The 22458-nt window shown below is 43.4% G+C and overlaps 1 protein-coding gene and 1 non-coding gene across 2 annotated transcripts; both read left to right on the top strand.

The window, feature by feature from the left end:
• Positions 1-7052: 7052 nt before the first annotated feature.
• Positions 7053-22036, top strand: PPP1R8 (protein phosphatase 1 regulatory subunit 8). Its single transcript, XM_040337237.1, has 7 exons — positions 7053-7209; positions 11393-11453; positions 15356-15509; positions 17444-17661; positions 19371-19515; positions 20930-20994; positions 21143-22036. Exons 1-7 carry the CDS (start codon positions 7160-7162, stop codon positions 21482-21484), a joined length of 1035 nt encoding a protein of 344 aa, XP_040193171.1. The 5' UTR covers positions 7053-7159; the 3' UTR covers positions 21485-22036.
• LOC120929803 lies at positions 13737-13889 on the top strand. The gene has a single exon (XR_005747501.1).
• Positions 22037-22458: the final 422 nt, after the last annotated feature.

Here is a 22458-nt window from a genome sequence, read left to right as displayed (position 1 = left end):
GTGTAATTAGAACATTCTCATATCATCCCCAACTATTGAAGAGTTTCATAAAGATGAAAAATTGCAATCTGTATACTTAGAACAGTGTCTCTCAACCTTTTGTCAGTCAAGTCACCCTTTAAAATTCTGCATAATCGGGAGGGACCCCATTCTAAAAACTATGTAAAAAAATAAAATAATGTCCACACATGTAGGACACCCAATGGGATTTATTCTTCCAAAGCAAATCTACCTTTTGCCCACTGGTACTGATTAGTATTGCAATGTTTCTCTCCCCCACTCAGCTAATGTGACCCCAGTGATGACAGAAACTCTTCAAACACCTCTGTTCTTGAAGGAACTGAGACCACAGTGATCAGTTTTGGAGCGCTGGAGGTTCTCTTCCTGGAGCATAATAAACCTGTTGGATGTGACCTCCCCATATCCCTATTTATAGATATGGGTTCTATCTCGATTCAGTGTTGTGCCCATCTGCAGTGGTGGCCACCTAGGTCTCACTTCCTACGGGACACATGGGTAGCAGTGGCAGCCATTGGCTCCTGTCACTTAAATCCTGAAAGGGAGGGAACAGGGGCTGCGTCTGTGTCTGAAAAATCGAAATTAAGGTTCCACTCAGGTAAAGGGGTAAAATCCAACTAGACCGCTGTTAGTGCAGGCAAGGAACATGGAGCTCTTCCTAGCTCCAAGCTGCAGAAATGTCAAAGGAAAAGTAGTAGCCCCGTGTGCAGTTAGATAAATGGCAGCCACACCACGCTCCATGTTTGTCACTCAGCCCTTAGAGCTTAATCATGGGGATATGGAGGCATACAGCAGGGCTTGGGAGCGTGCCCCCATAGCACACAGCTTGCTATGGAGGCACACAAACAAGAGGAGCTGAAGGTGCTGGCAGGGGACCTCAAAGGAGGAGGTTGGTATTGTACAGAGCAGGTAAGTATGCCAAGTTTATGGCCTTTACAACTGCTTTAACTCCACATATATTGCAAATTAATAATACAAAGTATTCAGTATCAGGTCTCTGTGCATCTGCATGCAGGCAGATCATTGCTTGGGCAGGCACATGGTGCTGTACATAGCTTTATGGAAACCTCAGAGCACCTAGCCTCATTTCTCCTATTAAGAATAATCAGCCCTGATGCAAGCAGTGGAATTATGCAAATATCTGAATGTGTTGATGGTAGATGCTGGCCTGGAGAGAGCGGTCATTCCTAGGCAGGCAGCATTTGAATGCAGACTGCCCTAAGTTACGCCCACATATGATGCTAATCTTACATGATTGAAAGAACTGAAATACAATAAATGAAAATGGTGGGACAGGAACAATCAAGCTTGTGAAGAAAGAGCTGGAGGATGATGGATATCCTCGATCAGAGTCTACTTGTGCAGTGGATAATCAAAAGCAATGGAATGCTTTGTTGATGCAGCCCTACTTGGATAGGGAAATCTAGTTGACAAATGTAAAAAAAGCACGATGCCTAATGCCTAGTGCATTATTGAATGTTTATTGTATAAAACAAGCTCACAGACCTAGATGGATACAAGCGTTGCATGACACTAAACATAAATCCAGTGCGGCAATAGTGTGGCTGAACACACTGTAAGGCCCCTTTCACACTGGGGCATTTTTCAGGCGCTTTGGTGTAAAAAAAAAAAAAAAAAAAAAAAGCCTGTAAAGTGCCAGAGAGAAGCCTCATCTGCAATACCAATGTAAAAGCCTGAGTGCTTTCAGAGCCCTTTCACACTGCCAGCGCCCGAAAAACGCCACTAAGACCCCTTTCACACTGGGGCGTTTTTCAGGCGCTTTGGCGTTAAAAAAAAAGCTCCCTCAATGGGAAGGGGGCTTTAGGAGCAGTGTATTCAACGCTCCTAAAGCGCTGCAAAGAAGCTGCTTGCAGGACACTTTTTTTTTGATGAAAGCACTCTGGCATTCATATTGGGATTGCAGATGCAGCTTCTTTCAGGCGCTTTTTTATAACGCTAAAACGCCCCAGTGTGAAAGGGGTCTAATGTTGCACTGGCAAGTTGATGCGTTTTCGGGGGACGCATCCCTTCCAGAGCTCAAAAGCTCAGTTCTGAAGAAGGGGGGTATGTCCCCTGAAGCACATCTGCTTGCCAGTGCAGCTTTACAGTGTGTTTGGCCACACTAATTACAAGCATTGGTAATCAGTGGGCTCTAATAGTCAGATAATGTGCACTTATCCTGTTTGCCCCTTTAAGTTGACCCAACAGATGTATACTTAAAGCGGGGGTTCACCCAAAAATAAACATTCTTACATTAGCTATATGCCTCCAGCATACTGCTAACATCTGCAGTATGCTGTTTCTTTTTTTTTTGGTACTTATCGTTATACGAGCCGTTGTTATCCGGCTCCGAGCGGGGGATTACTTACGGGTAGAGGCTTTCCTAAGCAAAGAGGAGTTGATCGACGGGCTGCTAAAGCGCGTCATGCCTTTCGAAAATACCCGAAGTCACACTCGGGTGTTTACTGCGCCTGCGCAGGCGCCGTAAACGCCCGAGTGTGACTTTGTGTATTTTCGGAAGGGGTGACGTGCCTTAGCAGCTGTCAATCAACTCCTCTTTGTTTAGAAACGCCCATTCCCCGCAGGATTTCCCGCTCGGAGCCGGTAAACAAGGGCTCATATAACGATAATTACAAATTTAAAAAAAAAAACGGCATACTGCAGATGTTAGCAGTATGCTGGAGCTAATGTGAAAAAGTGGATTTTTGGGTAAACCTCCGCTTTAAAGCGGGAGTTCACCCGAAATTTTTTTATTAGATTGAGGCTCATTTTGTCTAGGGGAATCGGGTTTTTTTTTTTTTTTTTTTAAATCGAAGCAGTACTTACCGTTTTAGAGAGAGATCTTCTCCGCCGCTTCCGGATATGGGCTGCGGGACTGGACGTTCCTATTTGATGGACAGGCTTCCGACGGTCGCATACATCGCGTCACGAGTAGCCGAAAGAAGCCGAACGTCAGTGTGGCTCTATACGGCGCCTGCGCACCGACGTTTGGCTACTTTCGGCAAATCATGACCCGATGTATACGACCGTCGGAAGCCTGTCAATCAAATAGGAACGCCTAGTCCTGCAGCCCATACCCGGAAGCGGCAGAGAAGATCGCTCTCTAAAACGGTACTGCTTCGATTTAAAAAAAAAAAAACACCCGATTTCCCTTCACAAAATGAGCCTCAATCTAATGTTAAAAATTACGTTTTTGGGTGAACCTCCACTTTAATGTGAAATTCAGGTTGGGTTCACACTAGTGCTAACAGACATTGCACGTGATTCGCATTGCTGTGCAGATCACATGTGATGCAAATTCAGCCGTACTAACTGTATGGCTGAAATCGCATCGCACCAAAATGGTGCAGGACCCTTTTTTGGTCTGCACTGGAATTGGATCGCATGGGTGTTCACACCTATGCGATCTGATTCCTGTACCATTTAACAGTTTGCACGGCAATCTGCGAACTGTTCTGGGGGGGTGTCTTTAACTTTCTATTGACACCTGCAGCAGTGTGAACTGCCTTAGAGTAACATGCGTTGCGGGAACCCGCACAGGAATTTTGCTGGTTCCCGCATCGCATCTTCCTGCATCATGTGAACCCAGTATAAACCCTTCTATCCTTGATCTACCATGGTGCTGTACATGTGATTAGTTATGACACCAGCTGTTTGGTTCAGGACCCAAGCAGATGTGACAGTTGGCAATCCTGGCACTCCAGGAATGTAACTGTTTTTTTAATTTGTTAAATCAATGGGTTCAGTTCAACTTAAAAAAAGAAACGGGAGAAAAGCTGGAGGCAATTTACAGAATGTATGTTCCTTGCTAAAGTACATTATTTTTTATCAAGTTGTTATGAGTAAAGTTCCCCTTTAAGCTGGCCATAGATGAGTGGAAACATGATAAAAATTCTAACAAAAATTGAAATGTTCTTTTGATCTAGCATGCAGTGGCCCAGTCATTGTACTGGAAAAATCTCTGAACTCAAACATTTTTCCGATTGTTTTAACATCATACGTTTTTACTTGCTCATTGGCATTTCACAAGCGGAAGTAAACCCATTGATTTAACAGTTTCTAAAAACAGTTCTATTTCTGGCATTGTCACATTGCTTGTGTTCTCAACCAAGCTATCAACGGCTGGTGTCATAACTGATCACATGTGCAGCATTAGGGCAGTTGAAAATTAAACAGAGGCCACAATGTCAGTTTTCTTGGCTGAAAACAATAGGAGGGTTTACGTCACACACACCATAGAAACGCAGACCAAATGCTTTTCTGCATTAGCATTTTTGACGCGTTACAGTGCATCCCCCATCTTTTTTGTTCATCGTAAATAAGGACATGTGTGTTACAGTGTGTGTTTTTTTTTTTGTGTGTGTTTTCCGTTGCATCTTACTGCTTTCCAGTACAGTTCAGTGCAGAAAAAAAAAATGCAACATGTTCTTTTTTTTCTGGAACTGGAACGCACTGGTGTGAACTATGCTATTGAAAAATCATATAACCCACTATCCATACATTTTTGATGCAGAGAAAAAAAAAAGGACTGGACTGTATGTGGTGTGAACTGTCCCTTAAAGTGGATGTAAACCCTCATATATACCCAGTGAAGTGAACAGCCTCAGATGAAACAAATCTCCCTACATAAGTTTTACATCTATATCTGTTGTCTTCAACTGCTATATTTAGAATACTTACATCGGGTTAGAATTGTCACTTCCTCATTAAGCAATAGCTGTGAAGTCTTGGCTTACGCTGGGAGACAGCTGATTGGAGGAAAGGCACACACCCTCTCTCCACATAGGCAGAAGAACGAAGATACTTGCAGAGCTGTGCTGCGACAAGACAAGCTCTCTGCTAGTCTATTTATAGCACCCACGCCGACACACATTTTATCTCCCGTCTCGGAGAACTTGTCAGAAGTTATCATGCTGATAACAGAGGAACGAAACAGCAGTAACACACGGGACTCAAGGCTTTGGAGAGCGATAAGGAAAAACTACAGATTTATGTGCCTTCATGAATCAGCTTTACATCCACTTTAAAACAAAAATCAGCTGTTGCAGTAAACACACTAACCATATGAAAATTACACTCATTTTTTGTTTGATTTTTTTTATCTATCTATTGCCAGCTTTACTTTAATACAACAGCTACAGCCTCTGGGAATTGTTTACATCCCACGTCTCCTAGCGGTGCCTGCGATGTGTAGCCCAATAGAAGGCTATGGGGTAGATATTAAAGCGGGGGTTCACCCTTAGAGGGCACTTTTCCCCCTTAGATTCCTGCTCGTTATTACTAGGGGAATCAGCAATTTATTTTAAAATATGTGCAGTACTTACCCGTTTACGAGATGCATCCTCCCTGTCGCTTCCGGGTATGGGCTTCGGGAATGGGCGTTCCTTCTTGATTGACAGGTTTCCGAGAGGCTTCCGACGGTCGCATCCATCGCGTCACGATTTTCCGAAAGAAGCCGAACGTCGGTGCGCAGGCGCAGTATAGAGCCGCACCGACGTTCGGCTTCTTTCGGCTACGAGTGACGCGATAGATGCGACCGTCGGAAGCCTCTCGGAAGGTTGTCAATCAAGAAGGAACGCCCGCTCCCGAAGACCCATACCCGGAAGCGACGGAAGAAGATGCAGCTCGAAAACGGGTAAGTACTGCTCATATTTTAATATAAATAGCCGATTCCCCTAGACCGAACGAGCAGGAAGCTAAGGGGAGATTTTTTTTTTTTTTTTAAATGGGTGAACTCCCGCTTTAATTTCAGGTCAATGACTTGGAAAGCACTGAATTGATTAGATCTGCATAATAGCCAGTCAAATGGCATCCCTCCCAACATTTTGAGATGGCAATGAGGGACACCAAACGTATGTAGGCATAAGACACACCCTCGTAAAGGAGAATTATATATTAAAGGAGTTGTAAAGGAATTTTTTTTTTGCCCAAAATTAATGTCTGCAAGGTAGACAGACACAATAGTGTAATTATTCTGTTAAAAAACGAGTAAATACCTATTAAATTCCTTCATCTATATCACCTCCGACGTTCTAGTTCATAGGTCTTCAAACTACGGCCCTCCAGTTGTTCAGGAACTACAATTCCCATCATGCCTAGTCATGTCTGTGAATGTCTGTGTTACAATGCCTCATGGGATGTGTAGTTCTACAACAGCTGGAGGGCCGTAGTTTGAGGATCCCTGTTCTAGTTTCTGTTCTCTCATTCACTTCCTGGTTTGCGGCGCTCGTTCATGTAAGAACTACATTTCCCAGTATGCATTGCGGCACGCCCAGTAATTCACACCTCCTTGAAGTCTCTAACACGTAGAGGGCGTCTTGCCGCACAGATGTAGTTCCCAGGAGGGGGTGAGCACCTTACAGACCACCGCAGTAAAGCCTCCCATCGCGGTGGTGAGTAACAATCAGACAAGCAGGAAGTGAAAAGAACAGAGAAGAAATAGAGCAACTTCTGAGCAAAAACGAACAATGAGGAAGTGAAAAGAGGTAAAGGATGCTTATTATGAAAAAAATAATAATTCCTTTACAACCCCTTTAAAAAAAGTATTGGTTAATCCCACAAGTGCGTTTTTCCCCCTATTCCTTTATATTGGCTTTTAACATTCATAAATGCAGCAATTTAGAAATTAGATGAAAGGTTTAGCACTGGGAAACACTATTTGAAAAATAAATAGTGCATTTTATATACAACTATACAGATCAGATGAAAATGAGGAGGAAAATTGGACATTGCTCCAAATCAGGGACAGTCCCTTGAAATCAGGGACAGTTGGGCGCTATGGGTTAGCAATGGCAGCCTCCATATTTTCCCAGAGGATTAGCCAAAACCAGCTAATAACATTTACTTCTATTAGAAAAGCCAATGCGAAGCAGCATTTGTTGTTATGATTATAAAATCACTGGCTCTTAGCACTTTCCCTGCATGGTACACTGGACACGTCACTGATCCTCATTTGCAGCACAATCTCCCATCAGCCATGGTTTCTAATAGCTAGTGACAAAGGCGGAAGTCTCCGAGCGTCGCCTAGCAATGGGGAACTCAGCCGTCAACGCTGGGATACGTAGTGCGCTTGCGCAGAACGGGCGGCGGAAGTGGGCAGCTGGTTTCCCAGAATGCTTTGGGAGGAGGAGCGAGAGCAAAGATGGCGGCGAATCCGAACTCTATCAAACCTCTGTTTGAATGTCCGACCTGGTGAGTGGAATGGGGTGTATAGAGGCGATGCACGGAGCTGTGTGCCCGCTGTCATGCGGGGAGAGACTAGGGGGTGAATGGAGAGGAAACAGTAATGGATAAGGAGCGGTAAATCAGCAATGAAGGGGGAGGTGTGGCAGAGTGTATGGGGAATGTTTCCTATGTGGGGAGATGTGCAGAGAATTCGTGTCTCCATCTGTGCACATGAGGACACACCTTCCAGCCATGAGGTAGCATGCAGCTGCAGGGGCTCTGCAGACAAGCCCTCTGTTCAGTCAGAGACATTGAAATATTTCTTATTTGTACATTACATCGCTCTAGGTCAGAGCTGTGTGTCTGCATGTAGTAATCACACAGAAACGGATACATCTGATGACCAAGCAGAGATCACACAGGCTTTAAAGTGTTACTAAACCCACACCAGTAAAATCAGTGTGTATATGCAATAAAGCATGCTTGTTATACTCAATATGGAACCTAATGGGTTTCTCCTGCTTTGTGTAAAAAGGCTCTTTATTCTTATCTTCTCTGATCCTCCCCTTCTTCCACTGTCCCAAATCCATCTTCTGCTAGTACAGAGCCTTGGAGGCACTTTACACATGCTCAGTTTGGTCTGTATTGCTAGAGGTTGTTCCCCCCCCCCCCTCTTCCCGGAGGGTGCATGTGATCAGCACAGTCCAGAGGGTCAGGGGTCATGCAGCTTTATAGGACAGACAAAGTAGAGTAAAAAACGCCTCCTACAAGCTTTAACCAGACACTGATTAAAGTCACAAAACTGCTCTAACTGCTGATGAGAAAGGGTATTTAGCAGTTTATATGTTCTGTGTACTGTGGGAGACCAGATATAATGAATGCAGGGTCCTGGGTTTCGTAAAAAACTTTTTAATGCATACCTGGTCACAGCTAAATCCTAAGGGCCTGTGTCAGTGGGATTTTCTTTTCACACTCTGGGATAAAAATGACCCCCCCCATATATATCCCTCTCTTCCAACCTCAACTAACTCATTGCTGTAGTCATGTGACAAGCCAGCCCAAGTAGTCTTCTATCTTTACCTAGGGGAACTAATAAAACTGAGGTTCCTCCTCTGAGTGTCCACTATTTGAGTCATGGACACATCCAATTGGATGGCTACCAGTTGAGTCCTCTCAGGAGTGAGAAGACGGCGTCATCAGAGGCTGGGGACAGGTGGGACATGGCAGCACAGAATCAACATTCCCTCGCACAGGAACCAGTGGTATTGAGGGACTAGGGACCCGAATGGGAGCTTTAAAGCTGAAATCCAGCTTTTGTTAAACTTTATATATTATTACTATACAGGATTTATATAGCGCCAACAGTTTGCGCAGCGATTTACATCAGGGAAGACAGTACAGTCACAATACAATTCAATACAGGAGGGATCAGAGGGCCCTGCTCGTTAGAGCTTACAATCTAGAAGCAAGTTTGTTTGGGCCAAGCTATGTCTCTCTCTAACATGTGATGCCGCTGGATGTGCGGTATAAGGCTACATTCCACACTGTCTTTTGGGTTTGAGGTGGTACTTTCTGTCTCATACATGGTTTACAGAAGAGTCTGTATGAGTGGCGCTCAGCCATTCATAGAAAGCGATGTATTCTAGCAATTTATACAAAGCTTCCTCTTATTCCTTCCTCCGCAGGGGTTGTGACATCATCTGCCTGCCTCTCTGACTCAGCCAGTCAGAGGAAGCTTTGTAGTAGTTGCTAGAATACATCGCTTTCTATGAATGGCTGACAATCTGACACTAGACGCTGGGGGCATCTAACTGCCAGTGACATTATTACAGTGATATTATTATACACTCTCACGGTACTAATGACACTGTCTGGGAAGGGGTTAATATATAGGGTGATTAAGGGGTTAAAAGAGAAATACTGGGTTATGTTTTTTTTCCTGGATCATACCTAGCTGTGGGCAGCATCGGTCCCCTGGCACCTCTAAGACTGAGAACTGATTCATCTAACAATGCTGATCGCTCAGTTCTCACAGCTCCTTGAGCAGAGAGCTGCTGACTGTGTCAATGTCTCTGCTCTGCGCACCCCCCCCCCCCCCCACTCACTGGAGCGCTGGGCTGTGGAGGGGCAGGAGCAGCCAGCTGAGGCTCGCTGAGAGCCTGAGCTGGGTGCCGGTCCAGGCATGTGGGCAGATCTCAACTCCGTTGTCGCCATCTTGCCCGAGCCTGGTCCGCTCTGTGACATCAACAGACAGCGGACTTCAGCCCGATGTCTACTGAAAACGTGTCGCAGGAGTGCGAAACTGCACACCTGTGATTCACAGGAGAAGTACAGCCAAATGAGCTTTTGTAGTACTTCTCCTTTATATATGTGCCTGAGAATGTGTGCTGCTTTTTTTTTTTTTTTTTTTTAGAAATCTTTTTCAGAGCAGAGTTTTGCAAAGCATTTTACATTTTCTGTAAATTAAAAACTGACAGATCGTTCCCTCTGTACAGAGCTCTGTGTTTACTAACACAGAGCTCTGCACTGTGATGGCACACAGCCAATCAGCAGGTCCCGGCCATGAATCATTGTGCTCCTGCTGTGTGCCATCACAGTGGTTGCTTGCCAGGGGTTGTGCATGCACTGAGAAGTAGGCAGCGATGTATGGGTATGTCACTTTGTCTACAGCAGTACATTGCAGGCGGTCACTAACTGGTTAAGAGATTTCACAATGCCTGGCTATGTATAGACAAAGCTGGTATCTATCTATCTATCTATCTATCTATCTATCTATCTATCTATCTATCTATCTATCTATCTATCTATCTATCTATCAATCAAATTAAGAGGCACCCAGAAAGCCACTTGGATAAGCAGAGCTAAAGCTGCAATGAGGACTAACACTCTGTCCACTGTTGTCCTACTTCCTTGAGCATTACCTTGTCACTATCCTTCAAAGCAATGGTGCCCAAACTGTGACCATTTGCTTGTCTTTATGGGGCTCTTGGGTCACTGTTCCACCCTATGACAGGATATGATGCTATAACCCCTCCCATTGGCTCCAACGATGGGACACTATACACTTTTGCCCACTGACTACAGTTTTTATTTTTTTCCCCTGTACTGACCACCAATCCTGGGGCATTCCCCCACTGATTTCTGAGCCTGAGACATTGTTTACTTCCACTGAAAACTAATGGTAGGGATTTTTCAACTGGTCTGTATTTAACCACTTCCATACAGGGCACTTATACACCTTCCGGGCCAGACCAATTTTTAGCTTTCAGCGCTGTTGCACTTTGAATGACAATTGCGCGGTCATGCTACACTGTACCCAAACTTAATTTGTACAATTTTGTTCCCACAAATAGAGCTTTCTGTTGGTGGTATTTGATCACCTCTGGCATTTTTATTTTCTGCTAAATAAATTTAAAAAGACCAAAAATTTTGAAAAACAAATGCTTTTTTTTATTTTTTCGTTACAAAATTTTGTAAATAAGTACGTTTTGTCCTTCACTGATGGGGCTGCACTGACGGACACTGACTGGCACTGATGAGGTGGCACTGATGAGGTGGAAGTGATGGGCGGCACGGATGGGCACTGATGGACTGTACCGGCTCTTCTTGTTTACATCATGATCAGCCGTGATTGGACACGGGTGATCACGTGGTAAAGAGTCTACGTCAGAGACTGTTTACCTAGATCGGTGTTGCGGAGTGTCAGACTGACACCCTGCAACAACGATCGCCGCGATGCGTGCCCCCGGGGAAGCGCAGCGGCTCAATATCCTGAGGACGTCATATGATGCCAGTCAACGTATTGAAACCACTTTCCTGCCGTCATTTTGTAATAGGGCGAGCGGAAAGTGGTTAAAAAGTTTGGGAACTACTGAACTTCAAGCAAACAAACCTGGTATTGGTCATGACTGATTAACCTGTGGGTTTACTAGACTTGCAGAAATGTTGTGTTGTAAATCTATTTTGAAATAATGCAGAAGTTTAGGGCCATTTGGTGCTCATCTTAGTGAGTCTAGTGAGCTACAACTGAATTCCTAGGGTTGATTTAGTAAAGATTTTGAAGCTGCTTCCTTTGGAATTTGTTAGTAATTAAGTGAGCTGTCTCCATTTTTTTTAGCAAATCAATCCTTTTCTCAAAATTGCTTATATGCTAGCACTATTTTTCACATTTCTTGGTGACATGATTATTTCTCCTTCTCCCACTTTATAGGGCAGGCAAACCCCCTCCTGGCTTGCATCTTGATGTTGTGAAAGGAGATAAACTTATAGAGGTAAGTAAATCTTATATAAGCCCCTGCTAAGGCTAGCCATGCATGCAACGCTTTCTCTCATTATTACACAGGCTGAATGAGGGGAATCTAATAGATTCCTCTACCTATGCTAAACGGCATGGATGAAGGAAAATCCACTGACAGCTATTGTATTCAGACAGACAAAATCTGCAACTGAATATCCGAACAGTGACTGCATCTGATTGGATGCGGTCATTATTCAGCTGACTATTTTCTACCTGTCTCCTTCAGTTTTTAAATGGAACTAGGTGGTACACAGCAGAAATTTGAGTCATGTATGGTAGGCTTATGACTTATTGAAGCCTGCAGATTGCCACGGATCTACTGTATTGTAGATACAATACAAATTAATTTACAGGAGAAGTCCAGCCTGAGCTTTTTAGGCTGGGCTTCTCCTCTGGGTCACAGGAGTGCAATTTTGTTTTGCACTCCTGTGACCCGTTTTCAGCGGACAGTGGTCTAAAGTGGCTGCTCTCCATTGACGTCACTGCCATCAGTCGAGGCAGTGCGTCATCCCGACTTCCAAGTCTGGATCCGCCAGTAGCCCTGATTGATGGCAGTTGCTGTCAACGGAGAGCAGCCACTGAGATTGCCACTCATCACTCCAGTGAGTGCGGAGAAGTAGAGCAGAAGGGATGCTGACTGACAGTCAGCATTACTCTGCTCAGGGACGAGTGAGAACCGAGCCATCGGCGATGTAGCATCGGTTTGATGCTGCATCCACGAGGTACGTATGATTAGCAAAAAAAAACATACTTCTCTTTTAAAGCAGGCCTGGACAAATTCTGTCCCTTTATAACTAAATAAATCTAACTAGGCTGCTGTTTTCTGTGTTTTGCTTTTTTTTCTCTTTGCTGCAAGTTTATGTATAAACAAGGTTCATTTTGGAAAAATTCTGTATGTGGATTGGATTATTATTTACAAAGCTTAGATATAATAGTATCGCAGCAACCTGAGCGATTGCTTTTTTTTTGCTGCTCTACATTCAGGGGTTGGACAAAAATATAGAAACACTACATGATTTGCAGGTGTGACAGTGACGACATGTTTTGCATTGAAAGCAGAAGTGATGTAACATTCTTTTGCTTCTGCTGTGTAATGAGACACCCAGCTAACAGGTGGGAAGCCTCAATTTGGACATTCGCTGCATGAGCTGCTAGTAATACAGAGTCGTGTTAGAGTTTACAGAGTTCTAAAGATGGCAAATTGTTGGCGCCCTCTTAGCTGGTGCCTCTGTGACTGAAGTTGACAATTTTTTTTGCGGTGTTGCGAGGTACATGATCAAAGGTTTTGACGGCATATACAGTTTCTGGGAAAACTTCATCTGTTAAGCGTAAGCGTGGTTAACTGACTGAACGAGACAAGAAGACATTGCGCAGGATTGTGACCCAGAATACGAAAACTGCTGCATAAGTGACTGCAGAGCTCAATTTCAGTCTTCCAAAGCCTGTGTCCACAAAAACTGTGCGGAGGGAACTCCATAAGCAAAACATTCACGGGCGAGCTGCAATTGCCAAACCACTAGTGACCAATATTAATGATCAGAAGAGGAGAGAGTTGTGCAACACTCATAAATCGTGGATCAATGAACGATAATCTGGTCCGATGAACCCTGCTTCACACCGTTCCCAAACCCTCAATGTGTTTATGTTTAGTGATCACCATCCCAAGCTTATGCCCAGAAATGTCTTGTGCTAATGGTAAAGCATGGTGGAGGCTCCATCATGGTTTGGGCAGCCATATCTTGGTGTTCTGCATGCCCCATCACCATCGAGCATTTGCACGCCATGGTGCAGACGTTGTTTCCTGAATACAGCGCCATTTACCAAGACCATAATGCTCCGATTCACACAGCTGATGTCAAATTGTGGTTTGACGAGCATGCAGACGAGGTCTCGCAACTTCCCTGGGCACCGCAATTGGCGGACCTCAATATCTTAAAGCCGCTATTGTCAAATTTGAAGAACAATCTCTGCGAGAACTGGAACGATTTTTGCATGAAAAGTCTTATCGGATTTCATTAGCCACCATCCAAGACTTATATTTGTCAATTCCTAGGAGAATTCAGGCCGTCTTGGATGCCAAAGGTGGTCCAACACCATATTGGCTAAAGATTTCATTCTTTACCTGGTGTTACTGTAATTTTGTCCAACCCCTGTATGTTTGAACCAATTTAGGTAATGTAAAGAAGATATAGATGCTGAAGTAGGATGTGGAATTGCAATGGTATGTATCTGGTTCAGAAATGCAGAGTAAAATGTTCCGCACTCGATACTGACCAAGATATCTATGCTCTAGTTCTTTTCTAGTGCGTAACTCATGATATCTGGGTCCAAAGAGTGCTAAATTAATGTTTATAAGCATTTAAGCTCAGTGTGTGCAGTGACACTCTGGGTTATAACTTATTGCACATATTTTATAACCGTGATAATATAACTGTTTCTGGGCTGTATTATGAACTTATCATTGAGAACAAGTATTTCTGTTTTAGTTTTGTACTAAAATTGTGCTTATAATGCAGCATTTCCTTCAAAAGTGTATCATGTTCCTTTTGTACATGTTCTTTTTTGCTGAATGTAAGTTAAGAATTTATGTATTGCGGAATGAAAATCTGTTTTAGAAAACTGTTTTTATTTTGTCCTTTTAAGTGTGTCTGTATGTACAGTCTTCTTAAAGCTGATCTCCTCCTCCACTGTCGAGCCCTGTACACACGACCGGGAATCCCGTGGGGGGGGGAAGAGTCGATTTTCCTGCAGAGATTGCTGGCAGGCTTGCCCTGAAAAGCAGTGTATACACACGGCCACACAAAAACCTGCCGTTCTTTTTGAATGGCAAGAACGCGGTGACGTCATCGACTATGACGAGCCGGTGTCTCGTCGCATTCGATTCCGCCGCCGCCATCTTGCTACACCCCAGACTAACGTATGCTACCGCGCATGCGTTGAAGTGTTATCGAGCATGCGCGGTTTTTCTACACTCAGGTAAGCATACAGACCACAGACGACTGTTTTTTCAAATGCTCTCCTGGCAGTTTTCCTGCTGGGGAAAAACGGTCGTGTGTACGAGGCTTTACGCTAACTAGCTTGTTTGTGCCAAGCTGAAGAGCCTAAAGGGAATTTTGACATTGGCATTAAATTCCAAATTTTGAAGTAGAGGACACAGATATTGATTCTTAGACCACCGGGAAAACAGAGAACCTGCTCGGTTGCTTTTCCTGTGTACACACGGCTGGTTTTCCCGACAGGAAAACTGCCATGACCGCTTTGGTCGGGAAAATTGGCCGTGTGTATGCTCCACTGCATACATAGGAAATCCCATAGGAAAACTGTAGAGAAAAAAACGCAGAGAATCGCAGCGGGAAAAAAGAGTTCTAATTTTCTTGCTCCCAGTTTTCGTGTTGGGAAAACTGCTATGGAGCATACACACGGCTGGTTTTCCCGACCAAAAGCTAACATGGCAGTTTTCCCGTCGGGAAAACCGATTGTGTGTGTGTGTGTGTGTGTGTGCGTGTACGAGGCATTTGACTCGGTTCTAATGTTGGGTCAATTACCTGACCTCAAACTGTCTTTGAGCTTCTGGGTGTGCATAACGGCGTCAAGAGCCCTGTTTATTATGTTTCTCCAGAACCCTGCTATATACTAATAAATTCACAATTTAGTCTTGTAATCTGCTGAACAATAGAATATTAAATGTAATATCTGTAAGCATAATTTCTAGCATCTTAGCCCTGCCCAGGTGCTCGGCTGCATGTGCAAGATCCCTATAGTGAAGAACTCTGACAAAGTCAGCTCTTCTGCCATGTAACCTATTTGGAGCTTGTGTCAAAGCTTTTTGTTGTATGGTATGATATGATATGATATGATGTGATGTTCTGTCTGCAGAAGCTGATCATCGATGAAAAGAAATACTACTTGTTCGGGAGAAACCCTGATATGTGCGACTTCACAATCGACCATCAATCTTGCTCCAGAGTTCATTCAGCCCTAGTCTACCACAAGCATTTGAAGAGGGTCTTTCTTATGGATCTCAACAGCAGTAAGTCTAGTTGTTACCTATTTTTAATTATGACCCATTCCCCTAACACCAATCATGCACACGAGTGCACTTTCTGTCCATTTGTTCTCTTGTGTAACCCACTTTTATTAATGTAACGTGATAAATGAATTCTGATCTTTCTTCCTTTTTGTTGAATCATTTCTGCAAGGGTGAATGGGAGAATGATGATTATAAGCAAACATGTACTAAATTGAGAATTTCTTTCTTGCAGGGATAGCAGGTTTCCAACCTGTATTTTGAGTGTTGAACAGATTATAATTTTCTGCAGTTTTTCAGCTATATTTACCAAGAAATTCGTATTTGATTCCTATTTTGTTTACCAGTGATAACTAAGCATTTGTTTAGATATAAACTGACATGCTTTAACGACAAAAGCAAAGAAAAAAAGGCGCACCAGCCTAGTTTGTTACCGTTGACAGGTTTAATCAAATAAAATGATGGTAGAAAACTACTTGCAGTGACACACCTCTACACCCCCCCCCTATTTTGGAGTGTGGTTCGAGGAGTATCCATTTTAACGTTGCTGATAAAGCTTTCCATGTCAGTCGTCTTGTAAGTAGTTTTCTACTATCATTTTATTTGATTAAACCTGTCAACGGTAACACACTAGGCTGGTGCGCCTTTCTTTCTTTGCTTTTGTCGTTTTCTACTAGGACACTCCCTGTCCATGAAAGGCAGTAAGGCATGTGCTACCGGTCTTTGATACTGTTGGTGTGTTCTATGTGGAATATTGAATAACCTTGGACATTTCACCCGTGCGCAGGAGTTTGTTCTTGTTTTGTGTGACATGCTTTAACCCCTTTCCATCCAGCCCTGACATCCCATTAAAAAGTTTAGAAGGCCTATGGGTGGGAAGAATCGGCAGTCAAATGACTACTGTGATTGGCTGTTGTAGTGGTCATATGAATGGGAGCCAGTGCTTCTGGGTACAGGTTGGTAGTACAGACCAAGAACTGTCTAGAAGCTCGGTCCCTGTGCTGGGCACATGCAGTGAGTGTTCTCGGCACAGAGACATGAGCCTCCCAGTGACGCGTATGGCATGTAAGCATTAAAGCCCACCCATTTGCTTCAGCACATATTTGTCATGCAGGCTGCAACAGGTTAACAATCCTTGTCAACTGTTTCAATTTTGTAAATGAGTACGATGACATATACACAGCCTGTGTTCAAAGTCGCTGTTCCTATCCCTGTCCTAAATTGCAGACTCTCCCTCCGCTTGTTGACCGATGTTGCCAAGTTGCAGTGGAAAACGATAAATACTGTGTGCCAAACTACCACAGTAAAAACTTTATAGATCCATCAATTATGCTGTCCTGCTTATGTGCTTCACTTGACTTTCTGCTTAATTGTAGAGTTTGAAGTAAGGAAGGGGATTTTATACAAATACGTCTTGCTCATGCAAACAACTTGTCTGTTTTAAAACCTACCTACAAACCACTTGCTTGTATCCCCACCTCCCCAAAGTCTCTTTGATTTCTCCATGTAGTCTCCCTCTCTCTTGTACAATTAAGTTCATAGTCAGAGAAAGGAACCCAGGTGGGTAGAGTATAATCGCTGTATGATTTTAAATTTTTTTTATCATGGGAGTTTGGCACGTGGCCTCCAGTCTTTCCTACTGCAACTTGACATGTTGGGGGGGGGGGGGGGGAAAGTAAATTGACACACACCACTTGTTTTCAGTAGCTTGGACAACTGTTATGCTTACATTGTGAAACAGTGTTTTAGAAGGCCGGGTGCAATAAGCTAATGTACTTGTCCCATATCAAACTGTACATATGAGTACAAGCAAGGTTTTTCAAGACGTTAACATTGTTCTTTACATTGGTCCAATCTTTTAATTTTATATTTTGTATTTTATTTTTTGGCTTTATGTTCCATTTAAATCTGGACCACATTTTTTCTTTTGTCTATAGCCCATGGCACTTTTCTTGGACATATCCGGTTGGAGCCTCACAAACCACAACAGATCCCCATCGACTCCACCGTTTCTTTTGGAGCCTCGACGAGAATGTACACCCTTCGAGAGAAACCACAGACCCTTCCATCTGCCATGAAAGGGGATGATAAAACTGGTGATGATGATGAATTGAAAGGTCTCTTGGGCCTTCCAGAAGAGGAAACTGAGCTTGATGTAAGTGGTCTTTAGCCCCTTGCTGCCCAGGTAATGCATGCAGTGCAAAGAGGGAGGGCTTTAATGCCCACATGCTACACTTATCTTTTATTGGGTGGCAGAGGTTTCTGTGCTGAAAGAGCACTCAGTGGGTGCTCCAAGCACAGAGACTGAGCCATTGGACTCAAGCAATGATCTGTATCCTGGGGCTACCGGCTTCTGCTCATGTGACCACCAGTCAGACGGTGGTCATGTGATCATGCTTAATGGCCCTGTTAAAGTGGTTGTAAAGCCACTTCTATAAAATGCTCCCATCCCCTCTGTATTAGAAACAATGAGTTCCCCTGTGTCTGTGTTCTATAAGAAGTATGCGTATCTGTACTGATAAGTGTCTTCCTGCGCTCTGGTGCCTCCTCTCCTCGGCTCACAGTTCCAGTGGGTGGTGCCGAGCACTGCCGCTGACGTCAGCCAGAAAGGAGAAACGGAGCAGAGGAGTGGCATGATTGTAGAAAGACATGGTTATCGGTACAGCTAAGCATATTTATAATATAACACAGACATAGGGGAACTTATTGTTACAATACAGAGGGGATGGGAGCTTTTAATATCAGAGTGAGCATACAGAGGGGGGGGGGTATAGCCAGGCAGGATCAGCCAGGTATTTCAGATGATAGAAGGGGCCAAATGACACAGCATAAGCGCTGTGCTGTATAACATGCTTTAAAGCGGGATTTCACCCGCGATTTATTTTTTTAAAAGTCAGCTGCTACTAATGCTGTAGCTGCTGACTTTTAATAAGGACACTTGCCTGTCCTAGGTGCCTGCGATGTCGGCCCCTCGACAGCGATTACTCGGTCCTGGTGCCTCCATCCTCACTAAGGGAAACAGGCAGTGAAGCCTTACGGCTTCACTGCTCGTTTCCTACTGCGCATGCGAATGGATGTGAATGGATGGCTGCCTCCCGGGATACACACAGTTCCCAGAAGGCAGCGTGCCCCATTCACCACAAGTCACCGCGGTGGAGGAAGAGGCAGAAGAGCTAGTTCCGCATAGCAACCGCCCTTTCTGGTGAGTATAAAAAAAAAAAAAAAAAAAACAATATTTTGGGGGGGGGGGGGGGGGGGATTGGTGGGAACTCCACTTTAAGGGAACAGGGTCCCCCCCTTTTTTGGGGGGGGGTTAACTAACGGTTTAAAGAGATGCTGGCGCTGGGCTAGAAAGTTAAAGCTCCCTGAAACGTAATGCATTACAGTTTGCTAGAGTTCACTTTTCGAAAGTTTATGGGAGTCAAAAATTTGAACTACACAAACTGGTTCTAATGTGTGCGGACACTTTTTACCTTGCCAAAGCAGGACGTATGTGATATGTAGCAGTGTTGCCAACCGTCTGTATTTTTACAGACCGTTCGTAAAAACGGCACCCCCCCCCCCCCCCCTTCTTCGTAAATGTCAGTGGTTGCGGGAATGTGCCAGTAAAAATTGCAGAGATCGGTTGTCGTGCCAGTAAATTTAAATCTGGTAGGTTGGCAACACTGGTATGTAGCTACATACATATTCTCTCTCACTTCTTCTTCCTCTCTCTCTTTTTTTTTTTTTTGCAAAAACAAATATCTGATTTAAAAGGAATTTAAGCAGTTCTGTGCACCTTTTTGCTAGTCTTAGTTCTGACTGTTTACTAGACATGTTTGTTATTCTGGCAGTTTAATAAAACTGTATTATCTATCCTTATAGAATTTAACAGAATTTAACACTGCCCACAACAAGAGAATATCAACACTCACTATTGAAGAAGGCAACTTGGACATCCAGCGAACACGAAGGAAGAAGAGGAATTATCGCGTTGCCTTCAGTGAGGATGATGAAATTATAAATCCAGGTAAGATGCGTAGATTTCGGTTATTAATATTTGCACAGCTATGGTGCATTGTTTGAGTGGCAAGTATATAATTTCTTGAGAGAATACTGTAATGCAGCTATGTGTATTGTCAGAAATCATTCCAGAATGGAAGTTTTATCCTGTCTTGCCAAAGTCTAGTGACCCCAATAGTAATTGGTGCGGCATCCAAGCACCTCTCCCCACTACCTCAGAAAGGCCCCATATATGAATGTGTTGTTAGGTCTGTGCTAAGTAGTGACTGCAAATATATTTATTTATACTAGATATTTACCTCAGGCAGTGGGGCCCATCAGATGTGCTTCATGCAAATATGGTGGTGATAAACATGCTGGTGGGTGGAAGGAGCATAGTGGACCGAGGTGACCTCATCAGTCTGCTGCTGATCCTTATACTATCCATTTAGCAGGGCTATTTGACATCACTGTATTCTTGAACTATAGTTGGTGTATAAATAAACTTACTTGTGCTTCCTGAAATGGTTATGTAAATCTCAGAATATCAATTTTTTTGGCAGGTAAAATGGCTAAATTTTTAGGTTTTGTATCTGTGTTTTGGCCTTTGTAAGTATAACTTCAGTCTGTAATAATTAATGCAACTCCACCCTAGCAGAAGAGGTCAGTTGAAAATTTGACTTCATCTTGTAAAGAAATGAACATTCACAAGGCATTCTAAATGAATCAGAAATGCCTCTTACTTAAAACAAGTGCTCCTGTACATTATTTTAAATCGGTCCTAATATTTTGATGATTGCATATCCCTTGTAAAGGCCTCATTTACACAGGCGTATGTCTGTGTGGGGCTGTGTTTACCCGCATGGGAATGCACAGGTTTTTGATGTCTAATGTGACACAGCGATGTGTCCCAATATGACGTGGGTGCATGTCCCCAAATGCACGCAGGGTGAGTTGGGGGACATGCACCCACACAGATGTAATTTTGGGACACAGCGGCTGTGTCCATGCAGCTGTTTTTCAATCAACATCAATGGGACTGCCTACACAGGGATTCACATAACCCCTCTCCAGGTAAACACGGCCCTGCATAGGCATATGATATTGTATGCTCTGTGTGAACAAGACCTAAAAGAAAAAAATCAGTAGTTGATTTCCGAGAGATGTTTCTAAAATTATACTTGGTTGGGGTGGCACATTAAAACATGCCAACTCTTACATTGGTGATGTAAGGGTGCTAGATTGACTGCTGATCTTTGGCAAGAGTCAACAGCCTGCTACTCAAGAAATCTGCTGACTTTCAAGGTACTTTCATGGCGTCCCTTCAACCAAAGGAAGAGATGCTTCACATTGATTGAAAGTGTAACTATTTACCTATTTCCACAGAGTAACTACTAGGCAATGCCACTTTTTATTTATTTTTACATTTCTTTTCCCAACAGAGGATGTAGACCCTTCAGTTGGACGTTTCAGAAATATGGTACAGACAGCTGTTGTTCCAGTCAAGGTAAATTTCTCATTTTTTAACCGTATTGTTGGAAATGCAGTATATTGGACACCTTTTTGTAGGCTGGGGAAAAAAATAGACAGCAGTATTGTACTTTTAATTTAAAAAAAACTTTTTTTTAAATTTTTTTTATTTATTTTTCCTCCAGAAAAAGAAAACCGAACACCCTGGATCTCTCAGCCTGGAAGATTCTGTTGGTCGGCGTGTACAGAACTTTCCATTTTCTGGGGGCTTGTACGTTGGACTTCCTCCTGCCCATTCTGAAGCAGGAGGACAGGCACCTGGCAGCCATGGCACAGCGCTAATTGGTGGGATGCTTTTCCCTAACTTGGCACCGGAAGTTGACCTTACTCCAACCACCCCTACAACTGCCCCTATCACAGTTGCTCCCACTGCATCAAGCTTTGTTGCTGAGACTGTCAATGAACCCAAGAAGAAGAAATATGCAAAGGAAGCTTGGCCTGGGAAAAAGCCTACCCCTCTTATTTAAAAGACCTAAAGTAAACTGTTTTGGAATAGAAACTATACAGAGGAACTTTTAAAACCAGTGGATGTTTTCATTGTAACAGAATTCAGAACGGTCATTTCCTTTTGCAATTGCAGTGCAGGCAGAAAGTAGGATAGGCTTTTTTTTTTCCTATTTTAGATATTTAAGCATACCTGTCAAAACAAAACACTCTGCTTGAAGTGAGCACTCAGTATGTCCTTCTGATAATGAATCTGTTACACTGTAGAACAGGGAGTATATGGACACTTCTAAAGATCACTCCACTATGTATTGTTCAGCACCTAGGCAAGAGTCATGTGGACTGGGAGTCTAAAAGAAGCTAGGCCGGAGTAAAACTGCAGAGAATTCTTCCACCAAAGAAGGAATGAACATGTGTACATATTTTCTGGGAAATGGAGACCTATAAGAGTCTGTACATTGATTATGGATTTTTGTATATGTTAAGTGATTTTACAACTATGTAAAATGAAATTTACTAATGTCCTGGTTTTGTTATATTTTAGTGTTTAATACACTGTATATATTCCTTTTAAATGCCTTCTTGAGTTTTGCCCACTTGCCCGCAATCTCCCCGTGTGATGACCCGCGATTCTTCTGTTTCACGGCCGGTTCCACGTAAACAGCGTGGAACGCAAATGGCGCAGATATCGGAATCGACGTCAGCAGCCTGCGCCGCTGGATGTATGCCTTTGGCTTCTCTTGCAGTTCTGTACAACTGTGTGTATCCATGCGCCACCCAATGGTTGCTGGCGGTACTGCTTCTGATGTATAAAAAAGAGACCAGTGATATGTCTATAATGTTAAAGACCATATAACTCCTATGAAAAAAGCAGAATCAAAGTTTTGATTCTGCTTTTTTTCATAGGAGTTATATGGTCTTTAACATTATGGACATATCACTGGTCTGTTTTTTATATATTTTCAGATAAATCACAGGTTTATTTATTTGGGGGGGG

This window comes from Rana temporaria, chromosome 2 (genome assembly GCF_905171775.1).
Source record: "Rana temporaria chromosome 2, aRanTem1.1, whole genome shotgun sequence".
NCBI classification, from domain to species: Eukaryota; Metazoa; Chordata; class Amphibia; order Anura; family Ranidae; genus Rana; species Rana temporaria.
This window is presented reverse-complemented; position numbering and strand designations above follow the sequence as displayed.

What these genes read in the sequence shown, in the direction of transcription:
- PPP1R8 (XM_040337237.1), top strand. Translation starts at nt 7,160, where the DNA reads ATGGCGGCGAATCCGAACTCTATCAAACCTCTGTTTGAATGTCCGACC. An exon ending in AAGGAGATAAACTTATAGAG is followed by an intron (nt 11,454 to 15,355) that starts GTAAGTAAATCT and finishes TTCTGTCTGCAG; the next exon opens with AAGCTGATCATCGATGAAAA. An exon ending in TCTTATGGATCTCAACAGCA is followed by an intron (nt 15,510 to 17,443) that starts GTAAGTCTAGTT and finishes TTTTGTCTATAG; the next exon opens with CCCATGGCACTTTTCTTGGA.